Source organism: Pimephales promelas, chromosome 21, assembly GCF_988280905.1.
Source record: "Pimephales promelas chromosome 21, fPimPro1.hap1.1, whole genome shotgun sequence".
NCBI classification, from domain to species: Eukaryota; Metazoa; Chordata; class Actinopteri; order Cypriniformes; family Leuciscidae; genus Pimephales; species Pimephales promelas.
In genome coordinates this window covers 12,633,354-12,657,249 of record NC_142789.1, presented here as the reverse complement: position 1 = coordinate 12,657,249, position 23,896 = coordinate 12,633,354, and the positions used below count along the sequence as shown (strand labels likewise).

Sequence of the window (23,896 nt, the reverse complement as noted above, 5' to 3'; positions counted from 1 at the left end):
ATTGTAAAGATTAATTGTTAAATTATTATCACAGCTTATTATCATTATTAATAAACATATTAAATTATTATTGTTTTTTAACATTATATTAATTATTATTTTAATAATATGTATGTGTATATATATATATTTATATATATACAATTATATATAAATATATATAAATATGTTATGTTTTACACTATTGATGTTTTTTCTGCATTGTGGCCGATTTGTAGAGAATTTGTGTTTGTCAATTTCCCATTCATTTCTTATGGTCAGTCACAATTCATTGGAGTGAATGTGTATAAAAAGTGTGCTTGTGTGGGTGAGTGTGTCTGTTTTGCACTATTTTAAATCAAATGAACATGTTATGAGACATGTAACTGGTTACTGGTTTTGTTAACTACAGCTCTGTGCACTTGCTTTATTATTCATAAAGAAGAGGATTAAACTGATCATTTTAGGATAGATATTTATATTATGTAAAGAAGTACAATCAAATTCCCTTTCCCAGCTTTTATTTCACAATTATGTTGACATGAATTTGAACACATTCAGAAACAGATAAAATGGCATTTACAAATCAGACTGATTGGTCACCAAATCCCAATAGTAGCTTCTACGGCCAGAAGTGCCTGAACATTATTAACACACTTGGTCACTTTATAACATATTATACAATGCATATAACACAATTAAAATATGCCAATTAGAAAAACCTGTAGTGTTTTATACAAAAACTACTGAAATTTATTTCCTGAAATTCATTTTAGGTTTAAAATAGAAAGGCAATCTATAAATGACCCAGAGACATTGTTACCAAGCCAGAAAAAAGGGTGCAGGCGATCCAGAAGATGGCACTATTTCAAAAACGCAGTCTTCTGCAGATCCGCTGGCACTTAGTGTGTATTTGGTCAGTTATAAAGTAATTTAGATTCAAAATAGAGCCAATAAAAAAAAAATCTATATATATTTTTAAAAATCTCTTAAAACTTATATGACAGAATTGGCTCTAATTCAGGAAAACACAACTGCAGACGAACAATAAACGAGGTTGTTCCATAGCCTTCGTATTGTAAGCAAACACGTTTACAATTTAAACCTCATTCTTGATAGATTTGGAAAGCAAAAAAATATATAATTAAAGTAAGGATAAAAAAAAAGTGACAAAATGATTGTCCAGAGAAATACAGACTTTGCATCTGATATGCATAGACATCGATAATCTACAAGTGCTACACATTTTCTCATTGAATAAAAAACTTTGGTTGCTGTGAGAAACAAGCGGAATGTACACATCTAGCTTCACGCTAACTGGAGTTGTCTACTCTGCCTTGGTTTGCTTTTCTGTGCTGCTGTCATCAAACACAATAACAGAAGGTGCATTGTCTAGACAGCACAGGAATATTGCACAGTGTTTTCAGGTCTAGAGGTACAGCATTCTGGAGTGGTTTGTAGCTATTAATAGTGTTTCCCTTAGAAAGAAGTCACATTATTAGTGTATTTTTATGTGTAATTAACGTGACAAACACACTTATACTGTATACAGCATGTACTTTTGTGTGTTTGTGTCATCTTTTTACGTCCTGCTCTTCCCTGAATGGCGTTCATCTTCCTCCAACAGGAGGCAGTGGAGGAGCACCTCTCACTAAAGCGGGAGAAAGATAAAGAGGACGTGAGGAAATGTGTAGAACAAAATCTGTAAAGATTTGTCTTAATGTAAAAAAACTGTGGGTCAAAGACAGCATCATCAGGTCTTTACCCTGGTTGGTTCTGCTGGGATATGTCTTCTGGAATGGTCTATATTCTTCAGGTGGAGGCAGGTCCTCTATAGGGTGGAAGTCGTACTTGGACTCAAAATCATCTGAGCAGAGACATCAAAAATGTTAAACACATAAAACCATTAGCAATCAATGACTAATCGTTTAACCCTACTCCTCCCCTCCCCAGGGGGTCAAAATCATAGATATCCATAATAAAGGATAGATGACACGTCCGCGCTGCTGGCCAATGGAGGTATGACCTGGCGCTCATATTGTCACAGGCTGTTTGCTCACATGTAACATTGTGTTTTAATGGTGCATGTACTTTTTAAAGAACCATAATTTTCTGAACAAAGAAAACAAACAACGCAAGGTATTTATTCGAAGCAGTAGCTAAATTAACAAAAAATAAAACTTCAACACTGTACTGGACGAAAACAGCACAGCAGAAATGCCTTTATGAACTTCTTTATTTACAAGATTGATAATATTAGAGAGAAAATTATAACTACGCAAACGCCTACTACAGTATCACATCAGACAGTACGTTGTAGTCTCCTTGAGGAAAAATGTCATTCATTCATTGCTACAAGAGGCAGAATTGTTTAAACTCGTTAAATCATCTAAATCGACAACATGCATGTTAGACCCCAAACAGACTAAGCTATTGAAAGAGATGCTCCCAGATGTCATAGATCCTCTGCTTAGTATCATTAAAGGTGGAATACCTAAGATTTTTGCATTCAAATATCCCAAAATCACAAGGCTAGTGTTATATATTTAGTTATGATGATAACTCACAATATTCCAAATGTTTCAAACAATATTTAAATCGCGAGAAAATTGAGATTTTAACCAAGGAAACGGGGCGTATGAGCAGGGGTGAGCTGGGAGTCGCCAGTCAATCACGTCATATCCGCTTACCTCGGTTTCCGCTCGTACTACGTGTAGTCCTGGACAAATGCGGTAGTTGTAGTTGTGCGTTAGCGTCTATCAAGCAACAAACGTCAGCTTGTTTCGCGCATTTGTTATGGAATGGAGCACAATTATTCTTTTCAATTATTCTCGGAATGTGAACTGTTGGCTGTAAAGGGGGTCGCACACCAGACGAGAAGCGTCGCGCCACGTTTAGGACAACACCACAGTATCGAACACCGGACGCGCACTTTCTCATCAGTGTATGGCCAGCAATATTGTTATGTTTAATGACATGAAATGAAGATAATGTCTGTTCTATGTTATGATTGTACTGTACAATTAAATACAATCGTTGCTGAGTTTGCATTCTGAAAACTTTACCTCAGATCATCCGTTCACTGAATGAATTGAGAATCTCACCTGAAAAATCTAATAATAACATCAGCAATTGTCATTCAAGCAGCTGATTTCTGTAAATGACTGCAAAACTAAATGCATATTGCAGCATAGGGCGAAGTCAGGATCCATTAGCAATGATTTGAGACAAAAATAATAAAATATATTTTATATAAAACTATGTAAATGGCACTCTGTGGCGCAGCAGGATTTTGAACACGGTCCTGAGGCGTTGTTGCTGGGCGCCGCGGACAGACGCCGAATGGCGCTGCCGGTATGTGTAACGTTACACTTATAGATAATAATGTTTTCGAATTTTAAAGATGTGGCGCGACGCGGCGCTGCAGCTTCTCGTCCGGTGTGTGACCCCCTTAACGTTAATTTTGTGAAACTGTAGCTGTGGTTGAATACTTACACGACATGAAAAGATGTGTCAAATGTACATTAAATTGATTTTTTTATTTTTATAAAATTACCAAAAAGGAGGACCAGCCACGTCAACTCCTTTCAAGAGACCTGCCCCTTCAAACCCTCTCCACCATAGCTTCGTCCAGTGACTCGTACAGTAACTAATTTACTTTTAAACCTGACTTTTCTTGAGGTTATTTCAGTTTGATGAAAAACAAGCATGTCATTAAACGCAACGTTTATAGAAATCGAACTTTACCTCATCCATGACAACTAATTTTCGATTCCCGTCTGACTGATTTATCCACGGTGGAGTTGAAAACAACAGTTCCCATCATTCCGCGTTCCTCCACGTCGTCATCAAGCAAAGCCGTTGTTGTTGTTTTGAATGTAGCGCCCTCTAGCGGCATCTAAATCTTAGGTATTGCAGCTTTAATTCATCTTTGTCACTAGGATATGTACCGAAAACTTTTAAGCTGGCTGTCCTAGACAATTAGTGAAATTATAGGCCAATCACGAATCTACCTTTTCTGTCAAAGATACTTGAAAAGGCAGTATCCTCACAATTATGCTCCTTTTAAGAAAGAAATGGCATGGCATTAGTTTTCACTGTTAGGCTGATGATACTCAGCTCTATATTTCTTCATGCCCCAATGAAACGCACTAATTCACAAAATTAACAGAGTGCATACTAGCTGATATTAAAATTTCGAAGACTAGTAATTTCCCACTACTAAACTACTAAAACAGATTGTAATTATTGGCCAAACAACTTCCTCACTTAATAACCTAGAATACTGTCTAACACTTGGTGTTAGTCTTCGACATCGGTTAGGAACCTGGGTGTGCTCTTTGACCAATCTTTCATTTGAAAGTCACTGTAAAACCACATTCTTCCATATTAAAAATAAATCTAAATTACGACATATGCTTTCAATGAAAAATGAGGAACAGTTAGTTAAAGGCTAGATTATTGTAATGCTCTATTGGGTGGTTGCCTTGCACACATAATAAACAAACTACAGCTGGTCCAAAACGCAGCAGCTGGAGTTCTTATCAAAAGAACCAGGAAGTATAAGCATATCAGCCCGGTTCTGTCAACACTGCATTGGCTCCCTATTAAACAGCGTATCTATTTTAAAATATTGCTGTCTACCTACAAAGCACTAAACGGTTTAGCTCCCCAGTACTTGAGCGAGCTCTTAACACATTATAGTCCTTCACGTCTATTGTGATCTCAAAAGCACACTTTTTAAAGTCAAGTTAAAGAATCAAAAATGAATACCTTAAATTTAGGGGTGTGCAATATTGACCAAAATATGTCTTGATATTTTCAAAGTTTTGTTGATAATAATTAGATGATATTTTACAGATTGAGTACTGTTAGTAGTTTAGGCCTGTCACAGCCGACTCACAAAGATTTTCATATTTTTCATATTCTATGCAGTGGTCAGTTCACAGCAGTGAGAGAAATTAACATTTTGTTATTAACTGGCAATAATTACAACCTTAAATTGATTTCCAGGGTCATGTTCACCTATATATATGGACTTTTTTTTTTTACTTAGGAGGTATACATCACCTTTTATAAATTAATAAATGTGTTATTAAATAGAATGATAACAAAGTACGACTGTTACCGGTTAAATTAAATCATTAAATCAAAATTCATCTTTGCGGTGCAGAGGAGAGAGACGCGGCATCAGAACTGGCATTAATATATTTACACTGCATTTGCAATTATAATTAAACGGACATTTACCAACTTGCCTCTCCTTCTCTCCTGTTTTGTGTGCAGAGTTGCCGCGAATGTGATGCGAATTGTCACGTGAACAAGCAAACCCACAAAAAAAGAATAATAAATAAAATAGTACGCTAATTCGATTTTGGAAAACATTTAGAAGTCAAATTGCCATCAAGAATTCAAGACCTTTCATAAGTAAAAATAAGACTTTTTATGTCCTTAAATATTGAAAATCAAATTTAAGACTTTAAAGGGATACTCCACTTTTTTTGGAAATAGGCTCATTTTACAACTCCCCCAGAGTTAAACTGTTGAGTTTTACCTTTTTGGAATTCATTCAGGCGATCTCCGGTTCTGGCGGTACTACTTTTAGCATAGCTTAGCATACATCATTGAAGTGCACAAGACCATTAGCATTTCTCATTAAAAAATGACCAAAGTGTTTTTGATATTTTTCCTATTTAAAACCTGACTCTTCTATAGTTACATCGTGCACTAAGACCGACGGAAAATGTAAAGTTGCGATTTTCTAGGCTGATATGACTAGGAACTATACTCTCATTCCTGCGTAATAATCAGGAAACTTCACTGTCGCACCATGAGTGCAGCAGGCGTAATGTTATGAGCAACGCCTGAAAATAGTGCACAGCTTCCAACATGACCGGGACTAAGTTTGTGTAGTCATCGCGCCTGCGGCACTCATGGTACAGCAGTAAAGTTTCTTGATTATTACGCAGGAATGAGAATATAGTATAATATTCCTAGTCATATCAGCCTAGAAAATCACAACTTTACATTTTCCGTCTGTCTTAGTGCACGATGTAACTACAGAAGAGTCAAGTTTTAAATCTGCGGACACCCAAAAATGTGTGTTGGGGATTGTGCCAGATTTCGTTTGTTTTTTTTGACGAAAAAAAAAAAAAAATCCCCTTTCCCCCATTCATTCCTTATGGGGGCCAAATTAACCTGTGAGGAAAGGTTTTATTACCATTTTTATTACAACCACAAGAATGATAATCATACTAAGCCATTTAGTCATTTATATATACAGTAGAGCCAATAGCTGTCTATTGGAAGCCTGTATGAAAAACATTAAAAGTGTTTTTTGTTGTTGTTGTTGTTGTTGTTTTTTTATAAATTACTGATAAGTATCTGACTGTAAGGTAAATTGACGACCTTATTTTTCAGGACGACTTATCTGACATTACATCTCTGTGTTCTGAGAAGGCTTTGTTGATGGGTGTAATGAGGAAATAAGAGGGCTGCATTTGAATTACTGAGAGGACATTTGACTGCAGTTTTTTTTTCCCATGTGCTGATGCACAGTAGACTTCAGATACAGTACGGCGGACTAGCTGGAAATCAAAGTTCTGATCTACAGATAGGCCAACTTCCTTACAAATAAACAAATTAGCAACTAAGACAATGATATGAACTGATGTTCCAAAAAAAGATTACATCATCTGTTTGATGGAACTCACCAAAAAAGGGCTTGGGGGCAGATGACGGGTGTCCATTCCTGACAGGTGGAGGAGGAGGAGGAAAAGATGTGTGTCCTGAAGACTGACGTCCTGTAGAGGAGAGAGGAGGGGGCTTTCCTCTACTAGGGGGTTCAGAAGACGTTTGTGGCCCGCTGCGGTAAGGGGGTGGAGGGGGTGGCGTGTCCCGTGCCCCATTACGAGATGCAGAAGGAGGAACCTGAGGAGCTGCATGAACAAGTCATTTTAAATGATGTCCACATTTCACAGGACTTTATTGTAGTAAATCCTTAATTTAAAGGTATACATTGTGTCATTTGTAATCATTACCCCCTAAAAGGAGATATTTGGCAGAACATTTACACTGCTCTTTACCACACAATAAAAGTAAAATGGGATCAAAACAGACGGTAGTGATGCACCAAAATAGATCTTTTACCAAAACCGAAGTTTTCAGTTTCAGTGATTTTTGGGTAACTGAACTCAATACACTGTTCAGTGTGTCGTTTTCTCAGGTTATGAATTAAACCAGTTGTAGTAAAGTTCAAGAGCCAACAAGCCACCACTCGATATTTCAGCAGAACAGATTTGAACTGTTACTTCTTTTGCAGCATTTTTGGTCACGGTGAGGTGTTTTCACATTTCTTGTAGCTTATCCAGGTTGTGTTCATAACGTAGATGCTAAATCAGATGCTAATTAAAGGGTTAGTTCACCCAAAAATGAAAATTAAGTCATTAATTACTCACCCCCATGCAGTACCAACCCCGTAAGACCTTCGTTCATCTTCGAAACACAAATAAAGATATTTTTGATTGAATCTGAGAGCTAGATCAGTCCTAGATAGACTGCCTAAGGGACTGGCTCTTGACGGCCCATAAAGTCATTAAAGAAAAGGTTTAAATATTCCATGTGCCTACAGCGGCTCAATTATAAGTTTATCAAGCGACGAGACTACTTTTTGTGCGAAAAAAACATAAATAACGACTTTATTCCACTATTCCATTACTTCCTTATGGGCGCATGCGCGAGAACTGAGACGAGGACGTTCTCATTCGTCTACTTCTTGTTACCGGCTGCTCACCGCTTAGGAGTTTTACCGCCACCTACCGTATAAGATGATGTGCTGATATAGCTGGAAGCGCAAAACTTTCTGTTTACAAGCAGAGGAAGATGCGCGCTGTGCACTTAAAAGCCTTTAATCTTCTCAAAAAACGACATATGTTCCTTATAATCCGGAGCACCTTATATATGGATCATCATTTTATACGGTAAGGAAGGAAGAAGTAATGGAATAGTGGAATAAAGTCGTTATTTATGTTTTTTTCGCACAAAAAGTTGTCTCGTTGCTTGATAAACTTATAATTGAGCCGCTGTAGGCACATGGAATATTTAAACCTTTTCTTTAATGACTTTATGGGCCGTCAAGAGCCAGTCCCTTAGGCAGTCTATCTAGGACTGATCTAGCTCTCAGATTCAATCAAAAATATCTTTATTTGTGTTCCGAAGATGAACGAAGGTCTTACGGGGTTGGAACAGCATGGGGGTGAGTAATTAATGACTTAATTTTCATTTTTGGGTGAACTAACCCTTTAAACACCAGTGTTTCTGGCAGTGATCTAGCCACTAAGAAACTTTTATGCCTGGTTCAGATTACACGATTGTTGCGATAGTCACTGTGTCAGATTACGCGATTTTGGCTCCTAAAATCTTGTTGTGTCGTGGACAAGACGCATGTCAAACTACACGTTACTTCCTGACCAGTCATCGCATGCCGTGTTTAACGGCGCGCGTGATGTCATCGAGAAGACGAAACTCGTAGCGAGTGACTTCCTGGATTGCTCGGCATTGCCTTTTCAGTGTGAGAAATACACAGTGTGGCGTGTGAGTGTGTGAACTGGTTGAATTGCGTGTCTCACGGCCATTGAACCCTGCTCGAAGAGGACAGTATGGGCTGTCAATCCTCCAAAGAGAACTTGAGGTAAAATATAGTTTTCTTATATCTTTTTACTTTTAGTTTTAACGTTAGCACCATCGACTCTCTTTCGTTTCGCCATTTTTGAAAGTTGTATACGGAAAAGCTTGTGCTGCTATTGGTCCACCTCATACATGTGACGGAACCGTCGTGGACGACCGTTAAAAAAAATTAAACATGCTAGTCTTTTTGTCGTGATGTCGTGAAGCATCGCAGACGCGACGTAGGTTGTCGCCCACTATACGAGATGATACAATCGAATCTTGCGTCCCGACGCCCGTTGCCGTTTACGAATCCCCACGACACCCTACGTCAAACGGATCGTGCCAAAATCGGGCTAAAATCGTTTAATCTGAACCAGGCATTAGACGAAACCGAAAAACAGTTGCTGAATTTTTGGTGCATCATGACTGTCAATCTCTAAAAGCAGCAAAATATACTTTACATAGGATTTGAATGCTATATTCCAAGTCTTCAGAAGCCAAATTTCATTCCTCACACAAAAAATCATTCAGGAACCGACTGGGAAGGCACTCAATAGTTTGAGGTGACCTAAACCACTTTTTTTTACCTGTGCTGCGGCCCACTGGATCACGCACCGGTGGTGGGGGTCGTCTGTTCTGCTGGGCAGGCGGTGGAGGAGCCTGGCTACGGACGTTAGCGTTGGCATGGCCTCTCTTGTTCAGCGAGTTTCGCCTCTGAGGCAACTCCGGGGCGGGGTCTCCATTTGCAGACGGCGGCTGACGATAAGGAGGAGGCGGTGGGGGTGCGTTTGAAGAAGAGGAGGAGGATGAAGAGGAGCGAGATGAAACGGGGTGCTGTTTAGGGGGCCCATCGCGAGCAGAAGATGGAGGCACCTTGCTTGCAATTGGTGGTGGAGGAAGGGGTTTCTCACGACTATGTGCCCCAGAACTCTGTTGGGCTGAGGGTCCCCGGTTGCCACCGCGATTGAATGGCGGGGGTGGAGGTGGAGCTGAGGTGGCGGGTTTTGCGGAGCTGCTGGCAGCAGATTGTTTAGAGACATCTGGCAGGGTGGGACGCTGGTTTCGTGGTTGTTCAGGAGGTGAGGAGCGACCTCCATCCCCACGACTGGAGCCGTCCGCTTCAGAATGACTCTGAACACGAGGTACTGCCGGGCGAGAGCCAGGCGGCCGCAACGCTGACCGTCCCACAGAACTTTCTGTGCGGACACATTAAAAAATAGTTGGAGATAATAATAATAACCCATCATTGAAGTACTTGGAGTAAAAGTGGAACTTACCTCCGACCGGTCGTAGTTTAGGCACTCCTCCACTGAATAACCCTCCCATAGCCTTCGGGCCAGAACCACCTCCAAATCCACCTCCACCTCCACCACCACCGCCACCACCACCTCGACCTCCAACTCCACCTCCAGGCTCTGCCAAAAAAAGAAAATTGTTAGGCAGGTTATGTCAAACATTACCTGTATTTTCAACATACATTCACAAAGCTGATTTACTTTCAATGATCGGTGCACTTCTGTCATTGACCACTCCGGTCTTCTTCAGTTTGGCGCCTTTGCAGATGTCTGACAGCAGAGCTCCTCTTCCTTTACCTTCATTTTGATTGAGTTTCGGAGGTGCGGTGTTCGCCTGAACGTAAACATATTTTGTATGTTGCAAAATACATTATTCATTTATTAAATGTTATATATTAAAATTGACTTGAATTCATTGACTTAGATTTCTATGCTAAAATGTGTTGGTCATTTCGGAATTAAAATTCATTCACAATATTTTTTTTTTTGGGGGGGGGGGGGGGGGGGAGTCAAGAGAAAGCGGACAGCTGTGGAAAGAGTGTGTTGCTGTTGAGAAGAAGCTGTATCCAGCGGAAAGTAGCAGAAATTCACTTGCATTAGGATTCCCATTGACTCCCATTCATTTTGGCGTCATTTTGACAGCGAATAACTTTACATCTGAGGCGTTTGAAGACCCCATTTGTCCTTTATTTATTTCTAAAGAAACACGACAATGTAAAAAATGCTCCATTACCTTGTATCTTATGATATGGCCCCGTAGAAGCAGTTTTAGTGAAAGTAGGCTAACGATTGCGTCATACCCACGCGACTCTCGGTCGCATAGTAGATAGATTACCGTATGGACAGGAGAAGAAGCTTGAGCGCAATCGGGGAAACGTGGAGGCAAAATGACAAAATAATTAATCAGAATACCTAGCAAAAGTGTCTCCTGCTCCTAGCTCATGGACAGCTCCTATTCACACTCTCCGCCTCTGCATGTTTCGGAAGGGAATGATTCAGATTTCTCATGCTACAGCCACTAGAAGACAGACGGGTTGTTCACGTCGCATCTACGACGTCAAGCTCTGTTTGAGTCTGCGCGTCAGGGACGAAGTGCTAAAAAAAAATCGCCAAAAACGGGCTTTAATCGTCTCAATGGCGTTCCAAAGAGATCGCTCTGTCCATTTCTTTTACTGTCTATGGTTGTTATTGATTATTTCTGTTGTTCATTTATATATTCTGAGTTAGTTTATTTTTGAGCGCGTACAGCGCTGTGGGGAGAGTAAAACTGATCAATAAAGTGCACGAGCCCCAGTATTCACCGACCCCGTGTCTCTTTTCATCACACCCACACGAACCTGAGTTATACTACAGTTTTAAAGTAACAAAACAATTCTTCACTGCTTATTAATAGAAAAAGAAAACTTTTGCCCACCAAATGAAAAGTCATGTGGTTGACCAACATCCAGAAACATACATACAAATAATATAATAGAGAGGACCTCTGCAGACCCTAATGACCAGGAAAAATAAGGCAAGGATAGTTCTCTCAAACACATAAATGATAATAAATTATTATTATTTTTTTTTTAAATAATGACCTTGAAAAATAATTGCGATTAATCGAATCCAAAATAAAAGTCTGTGTTTACATAATATATTTGTGTGTGCTGTATATAATTATTTTGTATATATAAATACCTATGCATGCATGTATATATTTAAGAATTATTTGCGCTTAAATTCTGTATATATGTATATATATATAAATACATAATCTATATTATATAAATATTTTATATATGAATAACACATTTTCTTAAATACATACATGCATGTGTGTGTATTTATATATAAAAAATAATTATATACAGCACACACAAATATATTATGTAAACACAGACTTTTATTTTGGATGCGATTAATCGCAATTAATTTTTGCCCAGCCCTATATAAAACCTAATGAGTCATGACATTTCTGAATTAAACCTAATGATCTTTATGAATTAATAATGTACATTTTTACTCTCACAGGTAGGGCTTGACATTAACTTTTTTTGCTCGCCAGCCACTGTGGCTAGTGCTTTAACAAAGTTACTGGCCTCAAATTTGACATCGACTCCCCTAACCATAACCCATCACTTTAAAACCTCCAGAAAAAAAAAAAAAAAGACTGTTTTCGTCTCAGTGAGAACTGACACGTGCTAGCCGCTCTTTGCTTTACACTGACCTGGCTAAAGGAGGGGGGTGGTGGAGGTCCAGGTGGAGGGGGAGGAGGAGGAATCGGCATCCTGGTGAATTTTGGGAGACGTCAAGTCTCCTCAATCTTCTGCACTCGGTATCCTCACAAAAACTCTGCAAGGTGAAAGAATTACAGACTTCAGATATAAATAAAAATATGGTTGCCGCTAAAATAATCCTTTAAAAATTAAAAACATGACTCATCACAGTAACATTCATTGGAAGTTAACATAATCAACATAGTCACAATACCTCTCAAACCACCAGAAACTTACAGGATATACCCAGCAGTGGGCAGCAAACTATAGAAAGTTAATATATAGAATAAAACTAAATAATCTAAATCAATAATCTTCCTTCCAGTAAGGAACTCCAGAAACGTTCCCAGTTCAGACAAAGTGCTAGCACACGTCCGACTCCACAGATGAAGTGTAGTGATACAAAACTGCAGCAGGACTAACCGGAATGTCGCTAAGCAGGATCTGCGGTCACACAACGACTAAATGGAAGTGAGAGTGTGAAAATGGGTGAAGCATGGGGATAGTGGCAAACACTGAATAAAACCTGTATGCTTATGACCTGAATGGCTCATCTTATTTACATTCAAATTATTACACACTGCCCTATTTCATCATGGCCTTGTCTATGAACATGAATGAATAATACTACAAAGGTAGCACACAAACCTAATAAACTAAAAAACAAATATTGCATATGGGTTGATTCCTGAAATCTACATGTGATCGACAACACATGGATACTACAATATAGAAATAAACCAGCCTCTACTAAGCAAACCTGGTGACCTGTAGAGCCAAAACAAATAAACAGTTTCTACAAACAGAAGGCGGCAAACTGCCCCAAATGGGGTAAATACAACCTGAGAGTTTCGTATTAAAAGAAACAACCTATTTAAACCATTAAAAGCATTAAATACACCACAAAACATAGTCAATCTAGAAAAATAAGCTTAGCATTCTTCACATAACAGCCTCGTACAGGCAGGCGAGTTTCTCTCTCTTATCAGCCGTACCAAATCTGTCAGAGGCCTTGCTTATTACACCAAGCTGTTGCAAGAAAACGTTTGTGATTAATGATACGCATAAAAAGTAGACGTGAAACGTGTAAGGAGGTAGGAGTGTAATCTTTAAAGTCTCTGCGCTCAAACTGACAGCTGACTGAATTTGATCCGGATCAACATCAATACCACAAAAACAATGCCTGTTGTCAAATAAGGCTGTCATTTATTCCCACCAGAAACATTCTTGTGAGAAAAATTACTTTTGTCTCTGACAACCGTGTAAAATACACCTACAGCTATTTTTACTAGACTTATAATAAACTGTATAAAAAGTGCAGACTTTAATTCAGTGGTACATTTTTACTTGGCAGCTGGAAATAATCTCATGACCCGGGGTGTTTAACCTTATAAAACCTACAGTGTCACTTTTGATAAACGAATTTCTAAGCCTTCTAAATTATCAACATGGTCAAAATTGATGAAAAACGTATAGGCGAATCTACTTCTGTCCTATGGTCGATTCTTTCTTAGCAATAAAAGGCCTTCTCCTTCAGATTGTGGATGTCTTTTTCTTGTGAAATCTTTAATGATTTTTATAATGTAAATATAAGAACATATTTCAAAATGAACATTTACTGGACTGAAGCAACTTCGGTTTACTTGATGTGTAATGTTTATTTGTATCCTAAATAAAATCTTAACCATATTTATTGGTATATATATAGAGTGACATCTAATATTTATATGCATTTTATGCAAGTCATCTGTTATACATTTGATTTAAATTACAAGTTATAATATGTAACAAGCTATCAAAATTTCAAATTACTTTTAGGCCATATAATTCACAGAAAATGTTTAGGCCACTGAATAAAATTGAGGTGTTTTTTTTTTTTTAATTCTCGAGTATGATCTCTATATTCTCACCATATCATATAGGCCATAAACAACGTATATGATACAAAACAAAAAGCATGTATTTATTAGATTTTGTCTAAAGGTTTGTTTACAATAGTACTATTAGTTACTTGACATTTCTATGTTAGGCTTTACATTGTTAATTTAGTTTGGCACTAAAAGACGATGTCTCTAAATAGCTAATACAGATAAAGATGCCATATTTTAAGAATATATCATAAACTGCTGTCATATCAGACCAATGTGTTCATACATTTAAAATAATTTCACAACAAAAGGAAGGAAAAGAATAAAAGAGGAGGTCAAACCAGATTGTGAAAATGACATGTTGTATAATGTTGTTGCTTAACGTTAACATGATCATCTGAGTCAACAAATATTTAAAAACCGTGCTTGTGTGCACACCCTTTGGTGCACACAGACCGATGTGACCATACCTGTCGTCCCATACAGGATCCTTAACAGCCGTGACACAGGTTTAACCACTTAGGGGTATATATATGTATATGTATAGTATTGGGCAAAACCAAAACATTTGAGCGACTTACGATGTTGAACAACACAAATGGAGATTTGTAAACAAAAGTTTCTTTTGAAACAAATCATTTCAATGAATCGTTTGAACCTGTTCACAAATTAAGCCTGTCTGAACGACTCGTTGATTAATAAAAACAACACCATGCAAAAAAATAAAATAAAAAAATAACTGTGTACAGTACATCCATTAATAGGTTAACTGATACGTTCACAGCTCTTCCGGCTATAAAAACGTTGACAAAGCTTACCTGTCGTTTGCGGTGATCTTGTCCCAAACAACATTAATGTTAAACAGTAACTGTGTGATCTTTCGCCGATGATCCGCTGTCTGATCGGCCACCGAATAAAACAACTGATAATTTAACAGACAACTAAGTAACTAGTCGAGAGAGAAAGTTTACTGTGGTCCGCTGTCATCCTGAAGGCTGGTTAATACCAACTCTGCAAACTTATTCCAAACAGTTCACAGTGTGAAATGAAAGCCCGAAAGTCAAAATATTCACGAACCCGGGTCGCTTGTTGCTATTAACATTGCTGCCCAATGATCGAGGGCGATGTTGTTCAACGGCGGACCGCTGGACTTCAGCGAACCCAGTTCTACGAAATCCCGGAAATCCCGGAGTCAGTCGGTACAAAATGGAGGCAAGAGGCCGAAAAAATCCGATTGCATCCGGAAAACAAGACCTGTAGTAGCGTTAACTATAAACTCTTTCCCTTGCGTAACCCTGAAATGGCCAGCATCTGCCAAAACGCAAAGGAAGTTTATTATTATTACTGATTTAACCCATAATAATTTTGTTTTATTTATTTATTTATGGTGACTAATACATGGAGATATTGTATGGTATTTCTAATAACGTCTAATAACTTTAATTTAATGTCAAAATGACTAGAGATTTTAGTAAATTTAATTTTTAATCTAGTTGCTTTTTCATACCCAATGGACGCATTGTTTCATCTGCTAATAAGAAATTGTAGTCCTATATAGGCTAATATTCTATATTTGCTGCCAGAACAAAAAAATAATAATAAATAATTAAAGTAAAAACATTTTACTTAATTCGATCAGTGATAAATCTTAATCTCTAAAGGTTTTTGCATTAGGTTATTTTTGATTTGATTCCCTTGGAGCGTTTCTTATATTAGCCTAAAAAAACTATTTGGAAGCTCATCTTCACCCTATTAGGCCTATATTACAAGGAATTTTGTAATTGTTTAACTCTCTGGACATTGAACCTTTGTCCTCTTTTGCATCTTTTTAAAATATGTTGTTTTTTTTGCTCTGTTTTATCATGGTGTAGCCCTTTGCAAATCTGAACTATTGGTATTCCTTTATTTTATTCTATTGTATTTTTTTTTGTGTGTGCGATTTCTTGTTAGATTTGTATAATAATGGAAAGTCAATAAATATAATTATAAAAAAAATAATAAAAAAACTCGAAAAAACGTATTCTTTCAGTTTCATTCATTAGACCCAATAACATAGGCTACATAATATAGGCTATATGATTTTCATATTTGTTTGCCTCCACAGGTCACCAATAACACATTGCATAATATTAGGCTATGTGATAGTTTTCACCCTTTTAAACAATAAATTTCCATCAATTTACAAATATTTTAACATCATTTTCTAGAAGTTGATAGGTAAAAAAAATATACATTTCTCGTCAAAGGTGTACAGTGAAAAAAGAGAGAAGAGGACTGGGATATGACCCAGGCTTGATTCGAACCCGTACACACAAGCGTAACAGCACCTCTCATTCAGATAAAGTTAGAGAAAAGCGCACCATAGCTCTGACTAAAGTCGGCATTAAAACAAAACTGCCAGCTGCAGCAAGAGTTTGACAGTACAGTGTATAAAATGTGTTCAACAAAATTCCAATCACAATTCAGTATGCAAATAAATGACAGATACAAGACCAATCACAATTTAGTGTAAACAAGTCCACAATTAAGGGTCCCCCTAGAGTTGGGAAACAGTATTGTCTTCTAATCTGTCATTACACTAGGGTACATGTGCATTTGTTGACAAGCGATACCCCCGAACTCTGCAGAAGGAAGGAGTTCTCACATCTTGGGCAGACTGCCAGGGTTGCATGCAAAAAATGTCTTCATCCCTGGTACATTGGGTTCAAGTTCAAGTTAATTTATTTATATAGCACATTTAAACAGCCGCTTAGACAGACCAAATAAGTGCTTTACAGAACACACAAATAAGAAAAGTAAAAACAGCAAGAAAAAAAAAGCATATAACACATAAAAAGCAGCAAAGCTACAATAGCCTTGTCAGAGACTCAGTTATAACATAATAAAATACTTAAAACAGGGATCAATATGCTAAAGAGAACATACTGGCATATATTTCAGCATGTATGAATATAGTTTCATGGCATGGGCCTTATTTTTTTCAAACGTCAAAAGATCGCGTAGCTCACGTTTACAAGCCAGCCTCTGTACGAATGTGGCAGTATAGAGGTGTGTTCGACATCGCCTGCGGCTGGATGCAACCGATCGGCGAGAACAGCCGCGTGCAGGCAGGGAGGAGCTGCAAACGGAGACGTGAAGTCGGACAATTTCTGGTTCCCGTAGTGACGGCTCACGTGGTGTTTGCATGCTTATACCACAGCTGAAGTGAAATAAATGCAACATTTGCCAAATAAACAGATATTTCAGATATTTCAGACACATTTTCATTCAATACTTTACTGCTTCATACAGCATCTGTTTGAACTAGAATAAAGTTCAAAATAAGCCTATAATCAATGACGTGGAATCAACGTTTTTTAATCAGTTTTATTTTGATAAACATGATAAACATGACAGAATATAACATTGCGACTACATTAAAAGAGTGTTTACTGTTATAAAATACTGATTTGTGAGCTTTAGTGGAACTAAACGTGTGAGAATAAACACGAAACGCACGTGATCGTTGTCATGCGGTGAATCCGGCGAATCGTGGAACAGCTGTAACATCAGGCTTGTTTGAGATGCGCCTCGCCTCGCCTGCAATGTAGTCGAGAGTAGGCGGCTGCAGTGAGGGGAGGAGTGAAAAAAGCGCAATAAAGCCGGACAGATCTCGGTTCTCGCAGTGAATCAGACATCTGTGAGATCAAAGGCGGATATCGCGGACGGGATTCACGCTCGTGCACGTGTTGCTAATAAACTGTTGCTTTTATATAAAAATAAATATAATGAACAAGACACCCAAAGTACTTGTTATTTAATTACATTCCAAATATGTGTTTATCAATCTTTTTTTTCTTTAATACAGACGTGTTTTTATATAGGTAGCCTAGCCTATTGTTTTAACAAAAATGAAATATAACCCATATGGCACTGTCAGAGAGTTTATTCACCCATATGTATACACATAAAACATGATATCAGTTTTAAAATCAAACATTTTAAAAGAGAACAATTCATCTGTTGTTATTTTATTTTTATTTATTTTACCTTTTTATTAGAATGCAAGTTACAAACAGCCTACCTACAAGCACCACAATTCGTGAAACAAATAGGCCTATTATACAGCGACAAATAAATAAACATCAGAATAAAATTAATAATAAAATAACCTAAATAAATAAATCAAAATAAGCTTAGCTTAAATAGACAGACTTAAAAACTTCATCATCTATAAAATGAGAGCTATTTTTCACTTGAACATTTTAGAGTAGGCCTAGTATATTTGAGTTACTGACTATAGCTTTCTTATTTTTAACCCGTTTAAGAGATTCACAATATAGATCAGTTTCAATTTAAAAAAAAAAAATAAATAAAACATGGCCTTGATTTGGAGAATTTAGCTTAATGAATATGGAATTTACCTTCATCACTGTTGTTTAAACCAATGAGCATTAAGCTGTGTCGTCAGCAAGTCGTTTCCCATCATGCTTTTGATCAGCGCAGTCGGTGGAGAGCAACTGCGCGCGACTGCAGAATCCGACCCTTCCGCCTTGCGCTCGCGAGAGTTTTTTGACATACGTCGGCATGACATCAGAGCCAGGCGGACCGTTCTCGGACACATTTCTAACCGGCATGCATCTCGCGCTGATCACCGGTGATCGATTCTGCGCAGAATTTGCTCATCTCAAACAAGCCTATTATCAGAGCTCGTGCAGCCGCTCTTCAGAAGCTGCGCTGGCTGAGTCCTCCGGCTACTCTCGTAACGCTCTCGCGGTACTTTGATGGCATATGTCACAGTCACGTGGAGTCAGCGCTGCATCAAGTCGGACAAAATTTCTAACCGGCATGCACTGTTTCAAGTCAGCCGCCGATCGGTCTGCGCAGAGCTGCATGAAGTCGAACAAGCCTTAGATGTTTGGCTTCGGGCTGCTATTGGTTGCGTCAAGTTTATTTATTAAGCCTATCATGGCTTAAAGCGGAGCATACCTGTGTTGCATGGAATTGCGTCACTGAGCTTCTTCCTTGCTTTTCCGGTTTCCGGGAAAATTCTTTGTAAAGTCCATAGATATCTATATAAAGGCTAGATATCTCATCCGCGCTGCTGGCCAATGGAGGTCGACATCAGCACCTGGCGGCCATCTTGTCACAGGCAGCTCTCTCACTGGTAATATTGTTTTAATGGTGCATGTACTTTTTAAATCATCGTAACTTGCTCAATTTTCTACCGATTTTCAAACGGTCTGGTTTGTTATAAAAGGCAGAGTTACGCCAATTCGTATTTCCTTTTTTGGCGTGCGATAAACATGCATAATTTCTTTTCAGCGTGTTTATGAACGCTGTTGACTTAACGTTATTACTGTATATATAAATATGACTTACCTCAACCCCGTCCCTAAACCTACCCGTCACTAGGGTTAATGGCATTTATGACTGTTCCCTTACCATCCTAGGAAAGAAAAACATAGCTCCCCAGATGTAGATGTACATTTTGCTTTGTTTCGCTCGGACATTTGACGGAGTGTACAGACACGCGGAATGACGCGGACGTTAATGGCGTAGACATACACGCGGATAGCTCAAAATGCGTCGAGATAACACGCCACTTGACTCGAAATTGGCGTGTATGTTTACGCAAAAGTCATGATGTCATGTTGCGTATGAGGGCATTTAATAAGTAAAAAGAAATCGCTAGTTAATACCACTAACAAGGCTTAAAATAACCCTACATTAACACAGTCGCATGATAAGGGTCCCTACATGCAAAATGAAGCATTGAGAACTTTGTAGGTGTACAGATCGTTTAATAAGAACTTATGAAGTCCACTTCGTTTATACACAGCAGGACCTTTGGAAAACAGTCTCGATAAGTCGAACCACGAACGATGTGCCAAGTGAGCTGAACTGTAAAAAGTTCAGTAAACTTCTGAACTATATGAACAGCGTTCGTGGTTCGACTTGTCGACTATTTTCTCCTGCCTGTATACACGAAGTGGATTGTCTTTATAAAGTATCATCTTATTACGTTACGTTACTGTGTTAGTGTGGGGCGATTTTGGTATAAACTAGCGATTTCTTTTTACTTATTATATGCCCCCATATATTAGCGTTATACGTGCACGTGCTCCTTAAAAGCAATCTTATAGATAATTCTATCGAACCAGCAACTATTTTAAAAACGGAACAATTGACTCAAATTTCCTGACTGATTTCAGCATTTTCGCCATTTTTTTTAAAAAGATGTGCCAATGCTTTAATTCCAAATTAAAGGGATTCAGTCGTGAGTACAATGTTATCATTCGCACAGTCTGTGGGTGTGATCTCAAGGAAGCTTATATATAAGCATCTGTCCTGCGCACAAGAAATATATCTGTTTTTCCTTTCAGAGCGAAGTGTACACATTTTTTACTTTTCCATTCGGGCTCAGCCTAACTCTGCATGGGTTCAACATGTGCATAGAGGCAGCATTTTCAATGCTGAGACACAATGGGCTCAGAATATCTGCTCATCTGGATGATTATCGTACATGCGCTCACTCACGGGAGTGTGCAGAATGGGACACAGAGATGCTCTCTTCTCGTTTCACGAATCTGGGGTCCAGAATCATCTACGCCAAAAGCCAGCTGATTCCATCTCATGAGAGAACCCGGCATACTTTGCTCTTGGAAAGAATGATAATGGCGTTTTATCAGTGCCTAGCCCAGTTTCGCAGGGGAACCTTGGTATTGTTCAGGACCTGAATCTTTGAGATGGTCCTCACTGCAGAACATGGAATGCAGGGAGAGGAGTTGGATCCAAATTCAACCTGATTCCTAACCCCACCCCTAATCGTCACCCCTTTAGATCTGGATCCAACTCCAACTCTATTATTATTTTTTATTTTTTTCAGTTCAGTTCATCTTTAAGTTCTTTTGCCTTTGTAGGGCTGTTGCTCTCCACCGACAGCGCTGATCAAAAGCATGATAGGAAACCACTGTCGACACAGCTTAATGCTCATTGGTTTAAACAACCGTGATGTATTGTTGTATTTTAAAATGTTTGATTTTAAAACTCTGATATCATGTTTTATGTGTATACATATGTTATGAGTGAATAAACTCTCTGACAGTGCGATATTATATGATGTCATTTTTATTAAAACAATATATAAAAAACACATGTCTGTATTAAAGAAAAAAAAAGATTGATAAACACATATTTGGAATATAATTAAATAACTAAGTACTTTGGGTATCTTGTTCATTATATTTATTTTCATATAAAAGCAACAGAACCTAAATTACATCCAGTTTATTAGCAACACTGTGCACGTGCCTGAATCCCGACTTCAGTCTTTGATCTCACACGTGTCAGACCCACTGCGAGAAATGAGATCTGTCTGGCTTGCCTGCGCTTTTTTTCACTCCTCCTCTCAATTCAGCCGCCTACTCTCGACTACATTTCAGGCAAGACATCTGACCTGAACGCAGCACCCAACCTAATCAAACACACCTGAACAAGCTAATCAAGGTCTTCAAGATTAGGCTTCTAGAAAGCTACAGGTGAGTTTCATCAGTGTTGGAGCTACCCAGACTTCCTTGGATCTATAAATCTTTAGACAGCAATTTATCTTAAGGGATTCAGCAGCACATCTCTTTTTAGTGTAGTTTTGAGTGCTTCACTGTCCCCCCTGGCTGACTAATTCGGTGCATCTTCTTCTAGAAGAGTTGATTGTGAGATCGCAGGTCGAGAGGATGACAGCTCGAGTGTACTGCTCATTGAGTGTTGTTTTATTGTGTCTGTTTGCATGTTTGAGCACAAACCACGCTGGAGTCATAGGTAAGAAGATCTTTTAGCTTCTTTACACTGCCTGAAGAAATGCATAAATAAGTGCCTTACAAAATATGATGTGGAGTAGCATACCATTAGTTGTAAAAGGAAACTTAAGAACAACATATTAACTGGTTATCTTCTATCTGCATTGTGCTTCTATAACACACCTCACCAGTAGTGGGGTAGGTTGTAAACATTACAATAACACCCCTGTAGTGTCTGGTAAAGTTGACGGTCATGCTATGGAGGATGTACTTGTGATCAAGACTGCTCTGGAGGACAATGTTAACTAAATGTGAAGCTATAAAGTAGAAAGACTGAACTAGTATTTGCTTGTGAATCCTGTTCTGATCTTTGACCACTTTTTTTTTCATAACACTGATTGCTGAAAGTCACATTTATTTTGTTCTTTGTCTGTATCTCTGTGGCCGAACCAGCAAAGCCTCCAGTGAAGTCTGTGGCCGAACCAGCAAAGCCTGCAGTATGTGCTGAAAACTCTCACAAAACTCACCCTGTTGCCCAATGTTCTGGCCCTAAAGGGAGTCAACCAGAGCCTGTCGTGATGCCCGCAGCTGAACCAGCAAAGCCTCCAGTGAAGCCTGCGGCCGAACCAGCAAAGCCTGCAGTATGTGCTGAAAACTGTCAAACTCACCCTGATGCCCAATGTTCTGGCCCTAAAGGGAGTCAACCCGAGCCTGTGGTGATGCCCGCAGCTGAACCAGCAAAGCCTCCAGTGAAGCCTGCGGCCGAACCAGCAAAGCATGCAGTATGTGCTGAAAACTGTCAAACTCCCCCTGATGCCCAATGTTCTGGCCCTAAAGGGAGTCAACCAGAGCCTGTAGTGATGCCCGCAGCTGAACTAGCAAAGCCTCCAGTGAAGCCTGTGGCCGAACCAGCAAAGCCTGCAGTATGTGCTGAAAACTGTCAAACTCACCCTGATGCCCAATGTTCTGGCCCTAAAGGGAGTCAACCAGAGCCTGTCGTGATGCCCGCAGCTGAACTAGCAAAGCCTCCAGTGAAGCCTGTGGCCGAACCAGCAAAGCCTGCAGTATGTGCTGAAAACTGTCAAACTCACCCTGATGCCCAATGTTCTGGCCCTAAAGGGAGTCAACCAGAGCCTGTAGTGATGCCCGCAGCTGAACCAGCAAAGCCTCCAGTGAAGCCTGTGGCTGAACCAGCAAAGCCTGCAGTATGTGCTGAAAACTGTCAAACTCACCCTAATGTCCAATATCCTGGTTCTAAGGGGGGGGTCCTCCTGGCCATGAAGTAAGCCATGCATGCAGTTAACAGTGTTTTTTATGATTGTTTTCCCTGTTTAAAAAAAATAAAAAATGGAAATCAATTCATTTGCCTGAAGTTTCATTAATTTAGCACGTTTAAAGGAGAACTCTGGCGCAAAATGAACCTTTGGTCTAATAAAACTTTGGTACCTAGTTAACCGTTCTCTAAGATCTGTTTTCATTCTCAAATGTAAAGAGTTTAATCTCTAAACTGTTTACCTTATAATGCTAGTATGACAGACTGATCTCATGAAGTAGCGTCTGTATGACACGCCAATTCGTATTTCCTTTTTTGGCGTGCGATAAACACGCATAATTTCTTTTCAGCGTGTTTATGAACGCTGTTGACTTAACGTTATTACTGTATATATAAATATGACTTACCTCAACCCCGTCCCTAAACCTACCCGTCACTAGGGTTAATGGCATTTATGACTGTTCCCTTACCATCATAGGAAAGAAAAACATAGCTCCCCAGATGTAGATGTACATTTTGCTTTGTTTTGCTCGGACATTTGACGGAGTGTACAGACACGCGGAATGACGCTGACGTTAATGGCGTAGACATACACGCGGATAGCTCAAAATGTGTCGAGATAACACGCCACTTGACTCGAAATTGGCGTGTATGTTTACGCAAAAGTCATGATGTCATGTTGCGTATGAGGGCATTTAATAAGTAAAAAAAAATCGCTAGTTAATACCACTAACAAGGCTTAAAATAACCCTACATTAAAACAGTCGCATGATTAGGGTCC

The 23,896-nt window shown here is 38.8% G+C and overlaps 2 protein-coding genes across 2 annotated transcripts; one reads left to right on the top strand and one right to left on the bottom strand.

Annotated features, from left to right (window-relative positions):
- Window positions 1-483: 483 nt before the first annotated feature.
- Window positions 484-15,291, bottom strand: LOC120468924 (WAS/WASL-interacting protein family member 2). The gene is made up of 8 exons (XM_039657574.2): window positions 14,886-15,291; window positions 12,151-12,275; window positions 10,143-10,275; window positions 9,924-10,061; window positions 9,234-9,842; window positions 6,693-6,917; window positions 1,745-1,846; window positions 484-1,630 (listed from the first exon to the last, which is right to left on the bottom strand). The coding sequence occupies exons 2-8, from the start codon at window positions 12,208-12,210 to the stop codon at window positions 1,590-1,592; spliced, it is 1,308 nt and encodes a 435-aa protein (XP_039513508.2). The 5' UTR covers window positions 12,211-12,275; window positions 14,886-15,291; the 3' UTR covers window positions 484-1,589.
- A 6,298-nt stretch (window positions 15,292-21,589) lies between these two features.
- On the top strand, window positions 21,590-23,200 carry LOC148970431 (uncharacterized). Its single transcript, XM_089125174.1, has 2 exons — window positions 21,590-21,864; window positions 22,296-23,200. The coding sequence occupies exons 1-2, from the start codon at window positions 21,780-21,782 to the stop codon at window positions 23,126-23,128; spliced, it is 918 nt and encodes a 305-aa protein (XP_088981300.1). The 5' UTR covers window positions 21,590-21,779; the 3' UTR covers window positions 23,129-23,200.
- The last annotated feature ends 696 nt before the right edge of the window (window positions 23,201-23,896 follow it).

What these genes read in the sequence shown, in the direction of transcription:
- LOC120468924 (XM_039657574.2), bottom strand. Translation starts at nt 12,210, where the DNA reads ATGCCGATTCCTCCTCCTCCCCCTCCACCTGGACCTCCACCACCCCCC. An exon ending in TAAACTACGACCGGTCGGAG is followed by an intron (nt 9,843 to 9,923) that starts GTAAGTTCCACT and finishes GTGTCCGCACAG; the next exon opens with AAAGTTCTGTGGGACGGTCA. An exon ending in TCCAGTGGGCCGCAGCACAG is followed by an intron (nt 6,918 to 9,233) that starts GTAAAAAAAAGT and finishes TTGTTCATGCAG; the next exon opens with CTCCTCAGGTTCCTCCTTCT.
- LOC148970431 (XM_089125174.1), top strand. Translation starts at nt 21,780, where the DNA reads ATGACAGCTCGAGTGTACTGCTCATTGAGTGTTGTTTTATTGTGTCTG. An exon ending in AAACCACGCTGGAGTCATAG is followed by an intron (nt 21,865 to 22,295) that starts GTAAGAAGATCT and finishes TGGCCGAACCAG; the next exon opens with CAAAGCCTCCAGTGAAGTCT.